We start from the raw sequence: 22,699 nt of genomic DNA on the forward strand, positions 1-22,699 counted from the left end.
TTCTGTATTTACGTTTGTCATACAGAGGACTTAGCAGGAACCTGTCACAGATTTAGCTGAGTCATAGCTTGCTGATTTTATCTCCTGATTGTACTCAGGCTTATTACTCTGTCATTGGACTTGGAGAGGGGGAGAGAGAGGGATGGGACAATGCCCCCTCCCCCCCCACCCCAAGGGAGAGAGGGGGAGAGAATGAGGGAGGGAGGGAGAAGCTAAATTGTCACTCTTCTACCCTCCCTTATCCCACCATTGTAAAATAGCTCCATTTCCCCCCATTCCTTCCATCCCTCTCTCTCCCATTCCTCCCATCCCCCTCTCTCCATAGATCATTTCCCAGGGATGGCCTGGAGCCAAGTTGTGCTAATTAATTCTAAACTATACGATTTTTTAATATGAGACTGCTGTGCCAAGTTGCCTCTAGAAACATCCCTGCAATTCCATGTGGCATTTTGAATGCTTAAGCATTGTGCTGTTTGCATTTGTGGTTTGAAGGTGCTTCAATTGTCTGTTACATGAGCATTGAGTAAATGAGCTTAAAGGGAGCAGGGAGAGAGAGAGCGCTTTCCTAACAACACAGAGGAGACATCCTGCAGCTCAGTTTGTGTATGCCATTCTTCTGACGTTCAAAGGAATAGAGTCCGTCTTCCATTCCCGTGAATTAATTCAACTCTGCGGCTCATTTTGGTAGAGTTGTTGATGTGTTGACAGGGAGCAAATATTCCTCTCACGCTGATAAAATAGGCAGTGCTTCATCTAGGCAGTAGAGCATTTACCTCTCCCTAAATAGGTCTGTCTGGTTTCCCTCTGAGCCAAGTCTAGACCTAGGTAGCTTTCTCTTTCCCTATGCAAAGCACACTAGCCCAAATTGGATGTCAAGACCCATTTACCAGGCTGAGCTGGTGACCCAGTTCCCCCTAACAGTAACAGGAGCGATGGAGTGACCCTCTGTCAGTCAGTAATTAGGCTCGCTGGTCCCTGGGAGGGGTTGTCGTCCCAAATGAATGGCTGTAATTGGGTGGTGAGGGTTGGTATTTTATACAGGCGTTGTTTGAGTGATATAGTAAAGGAGCTGACATGGGTGAAGCTTGGGGGGAAGGGGGAAAGGAGAGGGGTCTGACGGAAACATAATGAGTGTTCTCCAATCTTTCCTATTTTTCATTACCATCTTATCTCCCCCACATGCACATTTCATCACCTTCACTATTCATCTTCTTCTGTGTGTCTCTTTTCTGTCTTCTCCTTTTCTCTCCCCCTCCCTTTCTCTCTATCTCAGAGTGTGTCTAATAGGAGGGCTGTCTGTTCTTGATTATGAATTATAAGCATTAGCTCTTGCTCTTAGCTTGGATGTGTGGTCACAAAGACAGAGCCCAGATTCACAAAACACTTCTTAGGCTAAAACTTAAGAAGCTTCTTAAGAAAAAAAATAAGCAGTTCATAAGATTGTTTGTAAGTGCAATTCCTCCACAATATCTTAAGATTTCATGATTTTCTTACGAACCTCTCAAATATCTTCTTACAAACTTCTTAAATATCTTCTTAAGATGATTCTCGCTTGGCAACCAATTTAGCTAGCTATCTAGCTAGCAATGGCAATCATGTTAGCATATTTCATTCTGAGATTACAATTCTAAAACATGCTCTTGATTTTCAAATATTAATACTGAATCTTTCAGATGAAGTTTGTGAGTGAATTAAACAATTGCTTTCATTAGCTTATTTTCTCACTGCCCTGAGTTTATGACAAGGGTTTAGCTATCTTGGAATTAAAAACATTTCCAAGAGCAAATCCAAGAGCTTTCTTTTCAAGAATCGAATTTCTTCTTAACTTTTTGCTTAAGGAGAAACATAAGAAATAACGCAAGAACATTTCCAATAACCTTTTTGAAGAATAGGAACTTTGCTCAACTTTCTAAGTCTATAGTTAAGAAAATATTGCAGTTAAGAAGGTTTTGTGAATCTGGGCCCTGACCTTTACCTGATCGTTAAGGCACAGCAACTGGGTCACAGCTGGCCAATTATGGCAGGAGCTCAATCGATTGCTCCTCACTTTGCTTCTGTAACCATCACTTCTCCTCCTCTGGCCAGCTGGCTGGGGATGTGATGTGTGAGGTGTTCACAGGCAGACTGAAAGCCTGAATAATTACCCTATGCCTGCAGCTGCATCCAGATAACACTAGTGATGGAAGCAGTAAGCAGCCCTGCGTAGGTGGGTGCTAATGCCTATTTGGATTTATGTCAATAGAAGTCTGTGTGCCCATTTGTATCATCCTGTTGCATTTCACTGTATGATTCCAGCAGTAATCTGACCTGTAAACTTCATGCATCAACTGTTTTATTCCAAAAAAAGTTTGTGATATGTGCTAACATGAAAACAGAAGTTCATGGAATATGTCTCTCCGGTCATCTTGTAGAATGGGGGGTATCTAATGACAAGGACTTGAGAGTCACTATGTTTGACAGTATGAGAGTCACTCTGTTTAAGCACTGTGTGTATGCGGGTGTGCGTCCGTGCGAGTGTGTGCGCAGGTGTGCATGTGTGAGTGAGCGCTGCACTGACTTGAATAAGTGTTGCCCCCAAGTCCTATCATCAAAGAGAAATGTAAATGAGTTAAAGCCAGCTGCTAATAAGCTAGCGCTTGAAAATTGTCTTTGTTTTAATATCCCTTGTTAAGCACTGGGAAGCCAAGCTTTGAAATCACTGTCCATGTAAACTCAGCAAAAAAATAAACATCCCTTTTTCAGGACCCTGTCTTTCAAAGATAATTCATAAATATCCAAATAACTTCACAGATCTTCATTGTAAAGGGTTTAAACACTGTTTCCCATGCTTGTTCAATGAACCATAAACAATTAATGAACATGTACCTGTGGAACGGTTGTTAAGACACTAACAGATTACAGACGGTAGGCAATTAAGGTCACAGTTATGAAAACTTAGGACACTAAAGAAGCCTTTCTACTGACTCTGAAAAACACCAAAAGAAAGATGCCCAGGGACCCTGCTCATCTGATCTGTGTGAACGTGCCTTAGGCATGCTGCAAGGAGGCATGAGGACTGCACATGTGGCCAGGGCAATAAATTGCAATGTCTGTACTGTGAGACGCCTAAGACAGTGCTACAGGGAGACAGGACAGACAGCTGATCGTCCTCACAGTGGCAGACCACGTGTAACAACACCTGCACAGGATTGGTACATCCGAACATCACACCTGCGGGACAGGTACAGGATTGCAACAACAACTGACCGAGTTACACCAGGAATGCACAATCCCTCCATCAGTGCTCAGACTGTCCGCAATAGGCTGAGAGAGGCTGGACTGAGGGCTTGTAGGCCTGTTGTAAGGCAGGTCTTCACCAAACGTCACCGGCAACAATGTCGCCTATGGGCACAAACCCACCGTCGCTGGACCAGACAGGACTGGCAAAAAGTGCTCTTCACTGACGAGTCATGGTTTTGTCTCACCAGGGGTGATGGTCGGATTCGCGTTTATCGTCGAAGGAATGAGCGTTACACCGAGGCCTGTACTCTGGAGCGGGATCGATTTGGAGCTGGAGGGTCCGTCATGGTCTGGGGCAGTGTGTCACAGCATCATCGGACTGAGCTTGTTGTCTTTGAAGGCAATCTTAATGCTGTGTGTTACAGGGAAGACATCCTCCTCCCTCATGTGGTACCCTTCCTGCAGGCTCATCCTGACATGATCCTCCAGCATGACAATGACACCAGCCATACTGCTTGGTGGAAGAGTGGGGTAACATCTCACAGCAAGAACTGGCAAATCTGGTGCAGTCCATGAGGAGATCCACTGCAGTACTTAATGCAGCTGGTGGCCACACCAGATACTGACTGTTATTTTTGATTTTGACCCCCCCTTTGTTCTGGGACACATTATTCAATTTATATTAGTCACATGTCTGTGGAACTTGTTCAGTTTATTTCTCAGTTGTTGAATCTTGTTATGTTCATACAAATATTTACACATGTTAAGTTTGCTGAAAATAAACGCAGTTGACAGTGAGAGGATGTTTCTTTTTCTGCTGAGTTTAGAACGGGAGAAGGGGAAAAACCTACATACCATATTTATTCCATACAGAGGTCTGTGATCTGGGGCTCCCAGATCTGTTCCCTGCCTCTGATGGTGGTGTCCTTTCTGCACTAGCAAGATCAGAGGGCCTCTGTGCAATTCTAATCAGTGCAGAGGGTGGGAAGAGAGAACGACTGTATGGTAGAGGTAAAGTAGAGAGACAGACTATGTGGTAGAGGGAGGAGGGTAAGAGTGGCTGTGAGCGAGAGGAGAGAGGCTATGAGTAGAGGGAGAGGGAGGGTGAGAGAGAGCGAGAGACTGTGAGGTAGAGAGAGAGGGAGGGGGATTGATATAGTGAGAGTGTGAGGCAGAGAGAGATAGAGGAAGGAACAGAGAGCTGATACGTGGAGCTGTACCCTGCTCCGTCAGGCAACATACGGCAGCCCTGCAGTGCACTGAGACTATGTGAATGAGGGAATGTGATAGAGAGCAAGAAAGAGAGCAGAAGAGAGAGAGCAAGAGGGACAGGGTAAGAGAAATCTTGAGGGATTTGGGAAAGGGGATGAGCATCAAGACTGCCTGTTGTGGATGCAGGAAGGGCACGGTTGAGGCTGCTTTCTGGGCTCGTGAGTATCCAGCATCAGGACGTTATGCCCTGTGAGGGGAGCAGTGTGGGGAGAGTGTGAGCCGAGAGCAGCTTCTTTGTGACAGTACGTGCATCAGACAGGGGATGCAGCAAAACTCTGCCCAGAGCACAGGGGCTTCTGGAGCTAGCTGTATCCACAGCGGGGGAGAGCCAGGTGGGTGGAGGGGGCTTATCGCATGGGGAGGGGGCAAACTGAACCAAGGTGGTCCTGTGGAAATCTCAGCCAAGAGTCAAGAGGCTCACCTGCGCTCTGTTGGAGCTGAGCTTGGATTTACTCGTGTGAGATATGATAAGAATGTTCTCTGAATGAGCCAGCCTCCAGAGGAGTGTCTATATGCTGGGAAGCACCAGGTTTACCACCAGGATCTCTGGGAACACCAAGGACATAGAGCCTCTTTTCACAGGCAAGCAGGTGGGCAGGCGCTGGAGTTTAATCAATGGGCTGGTAATTGAATTCTGATTTGATTCCATCAGTTTTTCATCAACAGTCGGGAGCCACAAGGGAGACCTGAGTTTTGATGTATGAGATTGGACTCTCATTCCGTTTGTGGAGTAAGAAAATAATCCTATAGAGAATATCATGATCCAGATTACATTAATACCTTACCTTATCATGGTTCTACCTTTATTCAATGAGCCACGTCAGAGCTCTCAGACAGGTTGTCCACTTAAGCCATGGGACTGAGACAGAGGTGACCAAGTGCTACAAAGTGTACTCTGTGGAGCTGTAACTTACTGTGGTTTATCATACCTTAGCGGAATATTATCTGTTTCAAGGATGATGATTATGATGATGGTTTAACCAGGACAAAGGACACAATGTGGAAGGTGATATCCAGTAATACTGTATCATTTTTGTGTGCCATTGAAAGTTATTTTGTTTAGTGCTTCGTGTACTGGAAATATTGACACATTTTTTGGCATAGGCAAAGTAACAAACACTTTTTTGTAGTCAAGGATGTACCTACCAAAGGGATCAATTTTCATGTCAGTAATTAGCTAAACATTTTTATGGAAGATGCCAGATTGGCTCAGTCAATTGAACGTGGTGATCAATATTCAAAGGGTCTACATATCCAACTCTACCTCTACCCTTGCCTGACATTGACACTCACAGTAACGACAGTGGGTGTACAGTATATCACGGCGGGCTGGTTCCACCACTATATCTCCAGTGTAAGAGTAACCGGGCCCCTCCTGCTCTGTGGGAGCTGCCCTCCCCCAGCCTGGACCCTGTCTCCTCTGCCCTGTTGGTGCTCCTGCACTCGGCTGTGCTGGCCGAGGATGATGTGGCAATGCCATGTCTCGTCCTCGGAGTGCCGCTGCTACCGGCTGAAGGGCTTTTCCCTGCTGAAGCGCTTCCCTCTCTCGGCAGATGGGGCCTGCAGCAAAGCCCTGGACCAGCCTGTGGGAGAGTGGCTGGAGCATGTGGGGCTGCCACAGTACGAGAGCAAGCTGCTGCTTAATGGCTTCGACGACCTACGCTACATGGTGAGTCAACATGTCTAAGATATTTTCTACTTTCCATCTCTCTCCATCTCCTTTTCTCCCTCTTCACTTTCTCCATCCATCTTATTCTCTCTCTCCCAGTTTCCATCTCCCTTCTATGACACAACAAAACCTATTAACATGCCATCTCATTTACAGTAAAATTCCAGTCACCACCATCCCAACTATCTTGGCAGGCTGATTTATGTTCTACAACCTCAACCCCCATGCTGGCCTAGCCAGATAGCATACAGAGTATAGCTCACCCAATCATCAGCAGATACGACAAGTGGCTCTGTTGAGGCCACAGTATGGATGTTACTTCAATTTCTGCTAACGTCAACTGCAATTCTATGAGATATATTGTGGAAAAGTTAAGATTATTTTTCAGAGGCATGAATAATTTTTGATGTAGTGACATCATGCTGTAGTGACTGTCTATTGTGATGTCATGGTCAAATTGTATACTGATTTTAAAAAATGACATTTTTGTAGTCCTGAAAAATCTTTGTGCTTCTTGTAGATGCAGAATCTTAATTTGATCACTCTTTTGTTGCTGAGAATGTTCCTACTCAGCAGGAAATGCAAAGGTGTAGTGTATTTGAGTTTTAAAAAGGCTTCTAAAGTTTGTAATTTACACAATTTACACAGACTTGATACACAAAAAAATGTTTCAATCCCTACAAAAATGTCCATTCATTATAATCCACATAATAATTCACATTTCCTGTTGCTGCAGGATTATTTTCCTGCTGTAGCAAACTGGCTCAAATTAAGATCCTTCATCTGTATGTGTCTTGTTTTTGAAAAGCATAGACAGATTCACCTGGCTGTGCTGTTTTAAAGTCTCTGGAATTATGAATGTACAAAACAACACTTACATTTCCACTGATTGCGTAACTCTGAAAAAGCTGTTGTAAAGGGTGAATAACATGGTCTTTAAAGTAAACACAATCGATCTGACAACACAGCTACTTCAGTACTGTAGTATACAGGAGGTTGCCATAGATGAGAGATTGGTCAGGGGCAACTGACTGCACCTTTTAGAGAGGTCACATAACCAATGGAAGAGGTCTGATATACTGAGTATGGACTGGGAATAGCTAGTCAGTCAGTCCAGTGTACCAATACCATAAGGTGTTTAAGACATGCTCCGGAACTTTGGCGACTAGTAAGTCTTTTTAAGCCTCCCGCTTTGGGATGGATGTGTCAATTTGTAGTTCATACATGCTTAATCTATGATCTGAATTACTGTCTAAACTCTATTAGCCACAAAATCCCTAGTTTGAAAGTGACTGTTTACTGGAAGCTGTGTAGTGCCATTTTCCCTACATTTCCCCCCACATGGGCCAGCCCCCTAGCAATTAGGGTTCTAGCCAATGAGGTTCAGCTCCTCGCTATTTGAGTGACAACTAGCAAGATGCACACACAGCAGAGCGAGAGAAAGAGCAATGACGTGGTGCACATATCTGGACATGTGATGTAATACATAATTTTTTAAAAGATATATATATTTCACCTTTACTTAACCAGGTAGGCTAGTTGAGAAAAAGTTCTCATTTGCAACTGCGACCTGGCCAAGATAAAGCAAAGCAGTGCGACACAAACAACAACACAGAGTTACATATGGAATAAACAAACATACAGTCAGTAACACAATAGAAAAAGTCTATATACAGTGTGTGCAAATAAGGTAAGATAAGGGAGGTAAGGCAATAAATAGGTCATAGTGGCGAAATAATTACAATGTAATAATTAAACACGAGTGACAGATGTGCAGAAGATGAATGTGCAAGTAGAGATACTGGGGTGCAAAGGAGCAAACAAATAAAATAAATAAATAACAGTATGGGGATGAGGTAGTTAGACGGGATATTTACAGATGGGCTATGTACAGGTGCAATGATATGTGAGCTGCTCTGACAGCTGGTGCTTAAAGTTAGTGAGGGAGACATGAGTCTCCAGCTTCAGTGATTTTTGCAATTCGTTCCATTGGCAGCAGAGAACTGGAAGGAAAGGCGGCATGAGGAGGAATTGGCTTTGGGGGTGACCAGTGAAATATACCTGCTGGAGCGTGTGCTATGGGTAGGTGCTGCTATGGTGACCAGAGAGCTGAGATAAGGCGGGGCTTTACCTAGAAAAGACTTATAGATGAACTGGAGCCAGTGGGTTTGGCGATGAATATGAAGCGAGGGCCAGCCAACGAGAGCATACAGGTCGCAGTGGTGGGTAGTATATGGGGCTTTGGTGACAAAACGGATGGCACTGTGATAAACTACATCCAATTTGCTGAGTAGACTGTTGGAGGCTATTTTGTAAATGACATCGCCAAAGTCAAGGATCGGCAGGGTAGTCAGTTTTACGACGATATGTTTGGCAGCACTGCACTGAGGCTAGGAAACACTGTCACCACCGATAAATGCATGATAATTGAGCATGTCAATAAGCATTTTTCTACGAAATAGGAAGCCAATTCTAGATTTAATTTTGGATTGGAGATGCTTAATGTGAGTCTGGAAGGAGAATTTACAGTCTAACCAGACACCTAGGTATTTGTAGTTGTCCACATATTCTAAGTCAGAACCGTCCATAGTAGTGATGCTGGATGGGCAGGCAGGTGCGGGCAGCGATCGGTTGAAGAGCATGCATTTAGTTTTACTTGCATTTAAGAGCAGTTGGAGGCCACGGAAGGAGTGTTGTATGGCATTGAAGCTCGTCTGGAGGTTAGTTAACACAGTGTCCAAAGAAGGGCCAGATGTATACAGAATGGTGTCGTCTGCGTAGAGGTGGATCAGAGAATAACCAGCAGCAAGAGCTACATCATTGATGTATACAGAGAAAAGAGTCGGCCCGAGAATTGAACCCTGTGGCACCCCCATAGAGACTATCAGAGGTCCAGACAACAGGCCCTCCGATTTGACATACTGAACTCTGTCTGAGAAGTAGTTGGTGAACCAGGAGAGGCAGTCATTTGAGAAACCAAGGCTGTTGAGTCTGCTGATAAGAATGTGGTGATTGACAGAGTCGAAAGCCTTGGCCAGGTCAATGAATACAGCTGCACAGTATTGTCTCTTATTGATGGTGGTTATGATATCGTTTAGGACCTTGAGCGTGGCTGAGGTGCACCCATGACCAGTTCGGAAACCAGATTGCATAGCGGAGAAGGTACGGTGGGATTCGAAATGGTGGGAGATCTGTTTGTTAAATTGGCTTTCAAAGACCTTAGAAAGGCAGGGTAGGATAGATATAGGTCTGTGACAGTTTGGGTCTAGATTGTCTCCCCCTTTGAAGAGGGGGATGACCGCGGCAGCTTTCCAATCTTTGGGGATCTCAGACAATACGAAAGAGAGGTTGAAGAGGCTAGTAATAGGGGTTGCAACAATTTCGGCAGATCATTTTAGAAAGAGAGGGTCCAGATTGTCTACTCCGGCTGATTTGTAGGAGTCCAGATTTTGCAGCTCTTTCAGAACATCAGCTATCTGGATTTCAGTCAAGGAGAAATGGGGGAGGCTTGGGCAAGTTGCTATGGGGGGTGGAAAGCATGGCCAGCCGTAGAAAAATGCTTATTGACATGCTCAATTATCGTGCATTTATCGGTGGTGACAGTGTTTCCTAGCCTCAGTGCAGTGGGAAGCTGGGAGGCGGTGCTCTTTTTCTCCGTGGACTTTACAGTGTCCCAGAACTTTTTGGAGTTTGTGGAACAGGATGCAAATTTCTGTTTTAAAAAGCTTGCATTTGCTTTCCTAACTGTCTGTGTATATTGGTTCATAACTTCCCTGAAAAATTGCATATTGCGGGGGCTATTCTATGCTAATGCAGAACACCACAGGATGTTTTTGTGCTGGTCAAGGGCAGTCAGGTCTGGAGTGAACCAAGGGCTATATCTGTTCCTGGTTCTAAATGTTTTGAATGGGGCATGCTTATTTAAGATGGTGAGGAAAGCACTTTTAAAGAATAACCAGGCATCCTCTACTGATGGAAAGAGGTCAATATCCTTCCAGGATACCCGGACCAGGTCAATTAGAAAGGCCTGCTCGCTGAAGTGTTTTAGGGAGTGTTTGACAGTGATGAGGGGTGGTCGTTTGACCGCAGCCCCATTATGGACGCAGGCAATGAGGCAGTGATCGCTGAGATCCTGGTTGAAGACAGCAGAGGTGTATTTGGAGGGCAGGTTGGTTAGGATGATATCTATGAGGGTGCTCATGTTTACGGATTTGGGGTTGTACCTGGTAGGTTCCTTGATAATTTGTGTGAGATTGAGGGCATCAAGCTTAGATTGTAGGATGGGCGGAGTGTTAAGCATGTCCCGGTTTAGGTCACCTAACAGTACGAGCTCTGAAGATAGATGGGGGGGCAATCAATTCACATATGGGGTCCAGGGCACATCTGGGGGCAGAAGGTGGTCTATAGCTAGCAACAACGGTGAGAGACTTGTTTCTGGAAAGATGGATTTTTTAAAGTAGAAGCGCAAATTGTTTGGGCACAGACCTGGATAGTAAGACAGAACCCTGCAGGCTATCTCTGCGGTAGATTGCAACTCCGCCCCCTTTGGCAGTTCTATCTTGTCGGAAAATGTTATAGTTAGGGATGGGAATTTCTGGGATTTTGGTGGCCTTCCTAAGCCAGGATTCAGACATGGCTAGGACATCCGGGTTGGCAGAGTGTGCTAAAGCAGTGAATAAACCAAACTTAGGGAGGAAGATTTTAATGTTAACATGCATAAAACCAAGGATTTTACGGTTACAGAAGTCAACAAATGAGAGCGCCTGGGGAATGGGAGTGGAGCTAGGCACTGCAAGGCTGGATTAACCTCTACATCACCAGAGGAACAGAGGAGGAGTAGGATGAGGGTACGGCTAATGGCTATAAGAACTGGTCATCTAGTACGTTCGGAACAGAGAGTAAAAGAGAGTAAAACTTTCAGGGACCATAAGGCCTACTTTCAGACCTACTGGCTAAAAACCATACACAAGTACCGGAGAATCTCTTTAATAAGGTAATAATAGGATGAGGATAATGTGTCATTAGCATTGTGATGTTAATGTTAATCACTTGACTAATGTGTCTGATGTGTAGAAGCACCAAGCAGATAATTGATTAGCTCCCTGCAGGACATATTATCCTCAGATACTTACAAGGACTTGTAGGTTGTGTCTGAAAAGGTCAGAGCAGTCAGAGAGATGTTGTAAAGGTTCAATGGTGTCCTATTGAACTGTCTGTCTGCCAAATTCATTGCATCACTGCAGAGCTGATGTGTTAATTATTTTATTTGCTTGGTGGGCTGATTCTGGATCAGGAGAGGTGGTGTGCTGGGTTTTGCCCTGCATCGTTTTTGTTGAATAGTTGACATTCTCTGTGAGATATTGTTCAACCCTATCATCAAATGAATTTATAAATCACATATAAATACAATATCATGAAGCCATGAGGAGCAAAGGTAATGGTGACTGTGCCAGAGATGCACATTAGTTGGTGAACAACTGACCTGAAAGATGCAAATATAAAGATGTCATCTTCATTAAAGAAATAGGAGAGAAATCAAATCCTCTCTCTCTTTTATACTAAAGCTCAGTTGAGTAATCTGAATGCCTCATTTTCCTGCTGACCCCAAAGGAAAGAGTGTCATAGAACAAATTCTTCATTACTGAGAAATCAGAGTTAGACTACCCTTCAGACCTATAACTGTAGATACAGTATGACTACCATCAGAGAACACAGGCTCACATACACTCTGTAGGGATTTGTCTCTGCATGGGATGATTGCTTCAAGTGCAGCTTTTGAGGGATCATAAATAATAAACCGCTGTATCCCCATTTTCCAAATTTTTACAAGATGATAATAATTTTTTGTTGCTTTCATCAACCATAAATTGGTCTCTCATGTCTCATATGGCTTACCATTTTTCCCTTATGGGGTTTTGGGTGCTTTTTATATTGCAAATCATAAAATACATGTTTTTTAGAGCCTCCTCATTTCATGACACCTTCCTCCTTTGTGATGAGGGACTGTATGTATCGCAGTTATGTAATAAGCAGTTATAGATATGGACAAAAATAGATATTCATTACTTAATCATATTTTCCTGATGAAGTATAAATGACAAGCTCCCATGGGACCTCCTGGAACATCCAACAATGACTTTAGTTGAAATATCTATTTCAGGCTATTCCTGAAGTCAGTCACTGCATTAGTTTGATCCTCGTTCTAGTGATAATCAGTGTGTAATTTCCTACTGTCATCCCTTGTTACTGTAACTGCTGCATTGTGCTCCAGAAACAAGCAGTGATGCCATATTTAGAAAAGACTAGCTCCACTTTAACATTCTTGGCCAGGAAGAATCAATCTGCAGCAGTCCACTGGGAAAATGCTGAGCTCCACATTTTTAAGGGTCTCCTTGTATCTTTATTCCCCCCATAAACCTGAATTAGATGACGAAGCTTGTGCCTCTTATGGAGAACTACGTAAAACAAATGGTGCACATGTATTGTTGTCAATCATTACTGTAAAGGAAAATAGGAAATGTTAAGTTATATATGCAGTGAAATCCTCATTCCTTGTCTCCAACACCACAGCTGTTTGCATACAGGTGCACACACCACACACACACACACACACACACACACACACACACACACACACACACACACACACACACACACACACACACACACACACACACACACACACACACACACACACACACACACACACACAGATGCGTAGTCCTAAACATTTCCCTCATAGCAAATGTAATGTCTCATTGCAACATTGCAGCTCAGATGTAAAAGCTGCTGCAGTTTTGATAGCTTTTTCCTTGGTGGTTTTTCATTAAAATAGATTGATTACCTTTGGCATGCACAATTTATTTGACTCCAATGTCCTCCAATTCTTGTTTGTCTGAGGACATAAATAAGTGTGTGTGTGTGCTTTTACTTGTGTGTTCATTTGTGTTCGTGTGTATGTGTCTGTGTCTGTGTGTATTATTGATTGCATATAGGGACCTATAGTGTGTAGGAGATGTTGTAATGTCTATGTTAATAGTTAGCTTAAGGGATTTATACATGTTTCGGTATACTGTGGACTTTGGGAAGTGTCTGCAGTTTGTGGTACTTGTGTAATTAATTTATGCGTGTGCATGCGTGCGTTGATGCGTGTGTAGGGCAGTAACGTGATGGAGGACATGGACCTTAGAGATATGGGAATCACTGACCCTGGCCACAGAAAGAAGATCATCCGTGCAGCACGCAGCTTGCCCAAGGTACAGTAGTTATCATCAGTCCAGGGCACTGCCTGCAACCTTGTGCCTGGTTGACCATTCATTCCTGTCTAAGAAGCCACCGTACATCAAGGTGTCAAGGAGTGTGCATTATCTATGTTTGTGCACAGTATTTTCAATCATGATAATGAAATGTATTGTAAAGTAGCTTTGATCTAGTCTGTAGCTATGTGTGGCAATAGCAATCATGTGAACAAGCCTTTTGACATTGGGTATGGTTTAAAAATCTTGAAAGAAATGATGAAATCCTGCTTTTATTTCAATGTAATTTGATCTCCTTTCTGTCCCTCTTTGTAGGTGAAAGCCCTGGGCTGTGATGGCAGCACCTCTCTGTCCACCTGGTTGGATGTGCTAGGCCTCCAGGAGTACCTGCCTAACTTCCTGTCCAGTGGCTACCGTACCTTGGACTGTGTGAAGAATCTATGGGAGCTGGAGATTGTCAATGTGAGGCCAATGTTTTGTTAGTGAATTATGTAGTGCCTCAGGGAAGAGACAGCACTGTACTGAGCTTAAGGCAAAACAGATTTGAGCTGAATAATTGAGGAGAGTCCATTCTGTCTGCTTGTCTAGTGCCAGCATGGGTGTCAGACTCACTGTATACAGTCAGTTTGAGTGTATAATGAAAATTTTCCATTCATATTTGTTGGTTTGTACTTGTTTGTCAATATTAGTGTCTGTGTTGTTCATATGAACATAGTCCTATGTACGGTCTAGTAGTTATCATTGTGTCTTATCTGTGCCCGTCTCTGCAGGTGTTGAAAATCAGCCCTCTGGGCCACAGGAAGAGGATCATAGCGTCTCTGGCAGAGCGGCCCTATGAGGAGGCCCCGACCAAATCACAGATCTCTCACCGTCTCTCACAGATCAGGGTTAGTAAGAGTCCTCAGGGTCTTACAGTTGAACAATAATCCCAGCTAGCACATTTGGTTCCTTGGAAGTTGTGGGAACGTACGTTTTTGGTTTCCCACTGGATCTGGAAACGAAGCCATAAGTTTCCTGACTGGTTAAAGGGAAGTGAACATTTATTTTTAGGTTGCAGGGAGGTTCAGAGAACGTTTTAATCTGGTTCCTTGAAGGTTTTTCTGGGAAGTTTTATTAAAGCTCTGAGAACAAAAATTATTATTTGTAGTTTTTATAATAACTTCCTTAAAACTACTACTGAATGTTTCAATAAGACTTTTAATAACACTGTTAGCTTATTTTGTATTAAATTTTTTTAAATCCAAGTACAGATAGAAATGAATTTCCTTAGGCATTAATCATGCAAACTTATTTATTTTGAATTGTGACACAGCATCAGTGAGCTTCAAACCTATAATCTTCTGCTCTCTATGCATGGGATTAGTCCACTGCACCACCAGGATGGAGCTAGCATGCCATGTTTTATTACACATACAAAGCTGTTCCTTTTAGTATATTAAAACAGACCCCTTTTCAAAGGAAACAAGCACTCATTAAGATGAGGTGTGTCCAATTAGTTGTCGAGGCCATACACCTGAACACAGTTAACACGATAGAGAATAGAGAGAGTTTGTTGATGCTGAGAACAGAATCGGTGGAGGCTGCTGAAGGGAGGACGACTCATAATGATAATTGTTTGCATTCTGAGAATGGAATGTATGTTTTTAATAACATTCTTAGAATGTTCTCTGAATGTTACTGAAGTTTTATTGTGGTTTTTATGGAAAGTTTTCATAATGTTCTCGGAACAGTTTGAGAACATGACTTTAAATAGAACCATGTGGAAACCTGTAAGAAACGTTATGCTGAAGTACTGAAATTCTCACAGAAGAATGTTGTTTCTTAAAGTTCTCTGAACTATATTTAAACATTCCTAATGTCAAACCAGTTGGAGAACATTCCTAGAACATTACCAAAATGTAAATTGAAGCTGCAATATGTAACTTTTTGGGTGACCCGACAATATCCATATCGAAATGTGAGTTATAGATCTGTCATTCTCATTGAAAGCAAGTTTAAAAATCAGTAGATCTGTTCTATGTGCGCTATTTCTAATCCTCCCGTTTTTAAGTTTAGTTTTTGCGTCTTCTACTTTAGGTTCCGTACACCAGCTTCAAACAGCTGAAAATACAATATTTCTGATTATGGATATATTACAGCACTTTAGATGGTACAATGATTTTCTCACTATACTATTTTCTCACTATGTTTGTCACATAAACTGAAATTAGGCGAATTATTAGAATTTTAGCAACCATAAAATGTCGGAGCAATTAAATGTAACCATGTTTGAATTTTTAGGAAATGTTCTGTTAATGAAATACAAAGAAAATATATATTTTTTTGTCAAGTTCCTTAAATGTGCTGAGAATGTTTCAAAGCCAAGCAACTATCCTGCACCATTCTCAGAAAGTTGTGGGAAGGTAGTATGCAAAATAACCATAGAACAATCAAGCTCTAAGAAACATGGTTCTCAGAACATTATGTGCTAGCTGGGATCTCATTTGTACTGTATGCCACTACATAATGCTCTAATATCTTATTGAAATCTGTATTGTGTCACTATGTTTTCTTATCTTTCACATCCAATCAGTCATCAATCTGATCAATCAATCTGTATGTGGCAGTTTCAGGACCTGTTGTCCCAGACAGGGACCTCTCCTCTGAGTCAGATGGACCCTTCCACCAGTCGCTCCATGGATATGCTCCTGCCCTTGGGAGAGGCAGGCAGGAGGAGGAGAGCCATGGACCAGGACTGTAGCGTGTCCCTGCGCTCCTACAGCGAGAGACCCCGCTCCCACGTTAGTCCTCCTGCCAAAACGCTGTCTTTACCTGTACCTCATGAAGTAACAGAAATACAGTATGTGTCTCTGTGGTGTGCTTGGGATAATCATGTTATTAAGAGAGCTATCTGCTGCTGGGGTGATCTGAAACAGAAGCTGTTATGTGTTTAACAGATTATTGAAGTCATTCCATGCTTGTATTAAATATGCACTGAGTATATAACACATTAAGAACACCTGCTCTTTCCATGACATACACTGACCAGGTGAATCCAGGTGAAAGCTATGATCCCTTATTGATGTCAATTGTTAAATCCACTTAAATCAGTGTAGATGAAGAGGAGGAGACGGGTTAAAGAAGGATTTTTAAGCCTTGAGACATTTGAGACATGGATAGTGCATGTGTGCCATTCAGAGGGTGAATGGACAAGACAAAACACGTGAGTGCCTTTGAACGGGGTATGGTAGTAAGTACCATGCGCACCAGTTTGTGTCAAGAACTGCAAAGCTGCTGGGTTGTTCACACTCAACAGTTTCCTTTGTGTATCAAGAATGGTCCACCATCCAAAGGACATCCAGACAACCTTTGATCAGTCAAAGTGTTACAGCATCTTTTTAGTTTTAGAATCCTGTAATATTTTGTGACTAAATGTTCTGCCATAAAATATTTGTACACTACAGCATCAATCCATGTCTATCTGTCTTTCTAGGACAGGCAGAGTGACCGACACAGGGAACCCCGTTTGACCCTCCGGCCGCCGAGCCAGTCTGCCACGTACACCACGGTCTCTGCTTGGCATCACCAGCCTGAGAAACTTATCTTAGAGTCTTGTGGGTATGAGGCCAGTGTAAGTCATGTCAATGGTCAATCTCCTGTCGTATTGTGTCAATGGAAGTCCCCTTGAATCTCGGCCACTAGAAAAGTCCTCAATCCGTGTTTGATAGTCGCTTGATGTATCAAGAATTGATAGTTCCCACTGGGCACAAACTGGTTGAATCAACGTTGTTTCCACGTCATTTCCTTGAACCAACTTGGAATATACATTGAATTGACGTCTGTACCCACTGAGTTCAGAGATAATAGGTTGTTTTGTTGCTTCTTTTCCAGTATATGGGATCAATGATTATCAGGGATCTAAGGGGGATTGAGTCCACTCAAGAAGCCTGTGCTAAAATTAGGGTAAGTCTCACTGTCATACTACAGATCAATATTCAATCACTCTATTCTAGCACTCCATATTAATATGGATCCCCTCGCCATTTTCTTTCTATTTGTAGAAGTCAAAGGACCATTCGAAAAAGGGTCCTGTTGTCATCCTCTCCATCACTTATAAAGGGGTCAAGTTCATTGATGCCGCCACTAAGGTAATGGGAGCCTGTTGGCAATGAGAGATGCATGATGAGCTCAACTGCATTATTTTTCTCTCTCGCGTTCTCACATTATTTCCCCTACAATAAAGATAGCACTGTTGGTTCGGATGAAGTCAGCGGTTGTTACTGGTCGATGGTTTTGTTCCTGTTGCTCCTCAGTTCCAACCTGTTCTTTTGTCCTCTCACCAGACAATAGTAGCCGAGCATGAGATCAGGAACATCTCCTGTGCGGCCCAGGACCCTGATGACCTCTGCACCTTCGCCTACATCACCAAGGATAGTAAGAGTGACCACCACTTCTGCCATGTCTTCAGCACTGTGGAAGTGGTGAGGAACACAATGATGACACCAGCCCAAACCCCTCAATCAATCATTCCATAAGACTATGCCAAAATACAATCACCCAATTCCCACCTAAAGTACTCTGATTTGTATTAATTTGTTTCTAAATGCCATATCATATCATAAAAGAATCTTGAAAGGAAAAACTTTATTGACAAAACTGCATGCAGCTTCTTGATAAATTAAATTGCCTTAATGTCTTGATTAAGGTAATGCACCTGCTGTCATGGAAGTAACATAATATCTTGATTAGTCTCTTTTATAAGCCATGTGCCAAACATTCCTGGCACACGACACAGCTACATCTTGATTATCTAATTAAATATTCGATTAACATAGTTCCACTGCTATGATTGACAACTCAATGATAAAAATGCAGATTGTGCCTCATTCAAAGTAGCTGTCAGTCACTACTGCAACTGTCTCTTCATTCTTTACTCTCTCCCTCGGTACAGACTCAGACCTATGAGATCATCCTGACACTGGGACAGGCATTTGAGGTGGCCTATCAGCTGGCTCTCCAGACCAAGGCCAGGCAGTATGTCCCAGTCCCCCCATCGTCTCTGGGGTCAGAGGTCATTGAGACCAAATCCAGCCGGCCCACGTCACAACAATGGAGCAGCATGAGGAGATCAACAGTGAGTACCACACACTGACCACAAACAAAAAAATGTAGCTGTGTGTGTGTTTCTAAATTATGTGCATACTGTGTTTGTGTATACAGTATGTACAGGTAACTGTCAAAATAAAGGAAACACCAACATAAAATGTCTTAATAGGGCGTTGGGCCACCACGATCCACCAGAACTGCTTTAATGCTCCTTGGCATAGGTTCTACAAGTGTCTGGAACTGTATTGGAGGGATACGACACCCTTCTTCCACAAGAAATTCCATCATTTGGTGTTTTGTTGATGGTGGTGGAAAACGCTGTCTCAGGCACCGCTCCAGAATCTCCCATAAGTGTTCAATTGGATTGACTGAGATGCGCGCGCGTGCGCATACACACACACACACACACACACACACACACACACACACACACACACACACACACACACACACACACACACACACACACACACACACACACACACACACACACTTTAAACCTCTTATGCTCTTTTAAGACCTCTTTCAAAGTCACTGTGATCTCTTCTTCCAGCCATGGTAGCCAAAATAATGGGCAACTGGGCATTTTTATACATGACACTAAGCATGATGGGATGTTAATTGCTTAACTATCTCAGGAACCACACCTGTGTGGAAGCATCTGCTTTCAATATACTTTGTATCCCTCATTTACTCAAGTGTTTTCTTTATTTTGTTCCGTTACGTATGTATGTGTACATGCGTAGGCATGTATGCATAAATATGCACAATCAGATATTCCACAGTCCTCGTGACCAAACGTTCCTCCTGATTTTAAACCACTGATCACACTATAAAAAAAAGGAAGATTTGTAGTGCGATGAAAGTGATGACTCATTACTTTGCTACCAATCTCACCTCCCCGACTCTGAGTCACTCAGATCGGAGTAGAATTTCCTGCAGCCATACAGTATGCGAAACTTGATGAATGAATAGTCTTATTTTTTGCTAACAGGCAGGATACGTATGATATAATCTGGAAATAAAGAGAGAGAGGGAGAACTGTGCATCTCTCTGCTGGTCGCCCGGCCCCTCCACTGATACACAGTATATTGATTGAGAATGTTACATAAATGTTTAGGTATGCCCTGGGCCATGTATGGATGTATTGGCCTTTCAGGACCCTGAATAATGAACACTCAGTGATCACAGTCACCTGAGAAAGCTGGACCGTCTGGATCGTGCATGCACACTGCTCAACATGTTTATGCATCCACGCAAATCACTATGCTTTATTATCTGCTATAAAACATAATATATTATGAGGTAATCAGTTCGCTGCATAATGCACAGGGTTGGCAGTATTTATTATCTAGTTTTAGGCAGTGGAATTCTAGGAACATCTAAAACAAAAGAACTCCATTTGAAGCTTTTAATGTAGATTAATTTCACAATTTTGAGATGACCTGTCCTTTTTTCCGATGTACTTTCATTCTTGCCAGGTATGCACTATTTTGGTCCGATGTACACTACCGTTCAAAAGTTTGGGGTCACTTAGAAATGTCAATGTTTTTGAAAGAAAAGCCATTTTTTTGTCCATTAAAATAACATCAAATTGATCAGAAATACAGTGTAGACATTGTTAATGTTCTAAATGACTATTGTAGCTGGAAACTGCAGATTCTTTATGGAATATCTACATAGGTGTACAGAGGCCCATTATCAGCAACCTGTGTTCCAATGGCACGTTGTGTTAGCTAATCCAAGTTTATCATTTTAAAAGGCTAATTGATCATTAGAAAACACTTTTGCAATTATGTTAGCACAGATGAAAACTGTTGTCCTGATTAAAGAAGCCAAAAAACTGGCCTTCTTTAGACTAGTTGAGTTTCTGGAGCATCAGCATTTGTGGGTTCGATTACAGGCTCAAAATGGCCAGAAACAAAGAACCTTCTTCTGAAACTCGTCAGTCTATTATTGTTCTGAGAAATGAAGGCTATTCCATGCGAGAAATTGCCAAGAAACTGAAGATCTCGCACAATGCTGTGTACTACTCCCTTCACAGAACAGCGCAAACTGGCTCTAACCAGAATAAAAAGAGGAGTGGGAGGCCCAGGTGCACAACTGAGCAAGAGGACATGGACATTAGAGTGAGGGGGGAGAAAAATTGGTTTATTTGATAAGGACAAATCATAGATGTCAGGGGGAGAAAAATTGGTTTATTTGATAAGGACAAATCATAGATGTTATGCTGGTATGTAGATGTTCAGTCTCCCCTGTCCTCAGCTTTTCTCCACAGACCTAAGGAACAGGATGCCGTTTATAACCCCCCCACCTTAGCCTGGGGTTGACCAATTAGAAGTCCTTGCAGTACAACTAGGCCAATGGCCAAATAACCAGTATCCTGCTCCAGACTCAATGTACGGAACGTAGCACACGTAGTTCTGAGTTCAGGAGTGACATTCCACAGATTCTAAACAGCTGTTGAACTGAAACCCAACTCGTACTTTCAATTCTCTATTGAGCGTTAGTACTCTAGTTATTAGTCCTCTCGTCCGCTGCATTGTGTATTTATCTTAAAAATACTCTTATAAAGTTGAGACTGGTGTTTTGCAGGTACTATTTACTGAAGCTGCCAGTTGTCGACTTGTGAGGCGTCTGTTTCTCAAACTAGACATCCTAATGTACTTGTCCTCTTGCTCAGTTGTGCACCGGGGCCTCCCACTCTCTCTATTCTGGTTGGAGACAGTTTGCTCTGTTCTGTGAAAGGAGTAGTACACAGCGTTGTACGAGATCTTACATTTCTTGGCAATTTCTCGCATGGAATAGCCTTCATTTCTCAGAACAAGAATAGACTGACGAGTTTCAGAAGAAAGTTCTTTATTTCTGGCCATTTTGAGGCTGTAATTGAACCTACAAATGCTGATGCTCCAGATTCTCAACTAGTCTAAAGAAGGCTAGTTTTATTGCTTATTTAATTTGCACAACAGTTTTCAGCTGTGCTATAATAATTGCAAAAGAGTTTTCTAATGAACAATTAGCCTTTTAAAATTATAAACTTGGATTAGCTAACACCATAGTGCCATTAGAACACTGGAGTGATGGTTGCTGATAACGGGCCTCTGTATACCAATGTAGATACTCCATTAAAATCAGCTGTTTCCAGCTACAATAGTCATATACAACATTAACAATGTCTACACTGTATTTCTGATCAATGTAATTGTCAGGGTTTTTAGCTGCTGGTCATTCGAGTCAAGTGCAGGAGAGCAGAGAATAGGTGATCAGGCGACTTTATTAGCCAAGAGCAACAAACAGACGGGCGCAAACAGCTACAACTCAAGCCAACCGGCAAAAGTGACAAGCGCAAAATACCGTCAATAATATAACCATAAGGTTCACCAATAATTCCACAAATAGGGTACAGGCAATGCCCAGGGTGAAAACCCAGACTGGCGCGATACAACAAACACAAAACAACACAATTCCACACAAAGACATGGGGGGAACAGAGGAATATATATATGCCGTGTGATTAGGGAATGTAAACCAGGTGTGCGGGGAACAAGACAAAACAAATGGAACAATGAAAAATGGAGCGGCGATGGCTAGAAGGCCGGTGACGTCGACCGCCGAACGAACAAGGAGGGGAGCCGACTTTGGCGGAAGTCGTGACAGTAATGTTATTTTAATGAACAAAAAATGTGTTTTTCTTTCAAAAACAAGGATATTTCTAAGTGACCTCAAACTTTTGAACGGTAATGTAAATAGTGGCATAAATCACTGTGCAGTTGATCACTTTGTACTGTGCTGTACTGGATGTGTCTCGATACGGGAGGAGCCTGGCTAGTACAGTCCAGTCTAGTTGACAGATGTGATAAAGCCCTGCTATGCCAGCTGCTGTCAAGTATACATTTTTTTCTGAGATAAATCTTTATAACGTTATTTGTCTACACCAGTAGGTTGTGATAAATTACCTAGGTTATTCACTTTTTATATCTTCCACCACTATGGTCAGTTCAGTGCCACTATAAATGCTCTATCCTTCTATTTCCCTGTTTAACATTTCTTTGTTCTTGTCTTCTTGGTCCTCCTGTTTCCCAGGGTGCCCCTCTGCTAGAATGCCGCTGCTGTTACTGTCACACGTGTACTACCCACCGCCCCTCCTTCCTCCCGTTGCACTCTGTTAGCCCTGGAGTCCAGGTCCTGCTCTCTCCTC

At 42.7% G+C, this 22,699-nt stretch overlaps 1 protein-coding gene across 5 annotated transcripts in view; it reads left to right on the top strand.

Annotated features, from left to right (window-relative positions):
• Window positions 1-22,699, top strand: part of LOC106583011 (ankyrin repeat and SAM domain-containing protein 1A) — a 48,220-nt gene that overhangs the window by 19,000 nt on the left and 6,521 nt on the right. For 2 of the 5 annotated variants that reach the window (XM_014166739.3, XM_082967429.1), the window contains 11 exons: window positions 6,045-6,160; window positions 13,318-13,416; window positions 13,732-13,878; window positions 14,187-14,303; window positions 16,023-16,196; window positions 16,889-17,026; window positions 17,287-17,358; window positions 17,457-17,543; window positions 17,739-17,876; window positions 18,347-18,529; window positions 22,585-22,683. In XM_014166739.3, coding sequence (XP_014022214.1) covers window positions 6,045-6,160; window positions 13,318-13,416; window positions 13,732-13,878; window positions 14,187-14,303; window positions 16,023-16,196; window positions 16,889-17,026; window positions 17,287-17,358; window positions 17,457-17,543; window positions 17,739-17,876; window positions 18,347-18,529; window positions 22,585-22,683 — 1,370 coding nt within the window. Of the gene's footprint in view, window positions 1-4,370; window positions 6,161-13,317; window positions 13,417-13,731; window positions 13,879-14,186; window positions 14,304-16,022; window positions 16,197-16,888; window positions 17,027-17,286; window positions 17,359-17,456; window positions 17,544-17,738; window positions 17,877-18,346; window positions 18,530-22,584; window positions 22,684-22,699 lie in introns of those variants that run through there. The other 3 variants (XM_014166738.3, XM_014166742.3, XM_014166741.3) reach the window with 3 other exon arrangements.

Source organism: Salmo salar, chromosome 22 (genome assembly GCF_965601325.2).
Source record: "Salmo salar chromosome 22, fSalSal1, whole genome shotgun sequence".
NCBI lineage: Eukaryota > Metazoa > Chordata > Actinopteri > Salmoniformes > Salmonidae > Salmo > Salmo salar.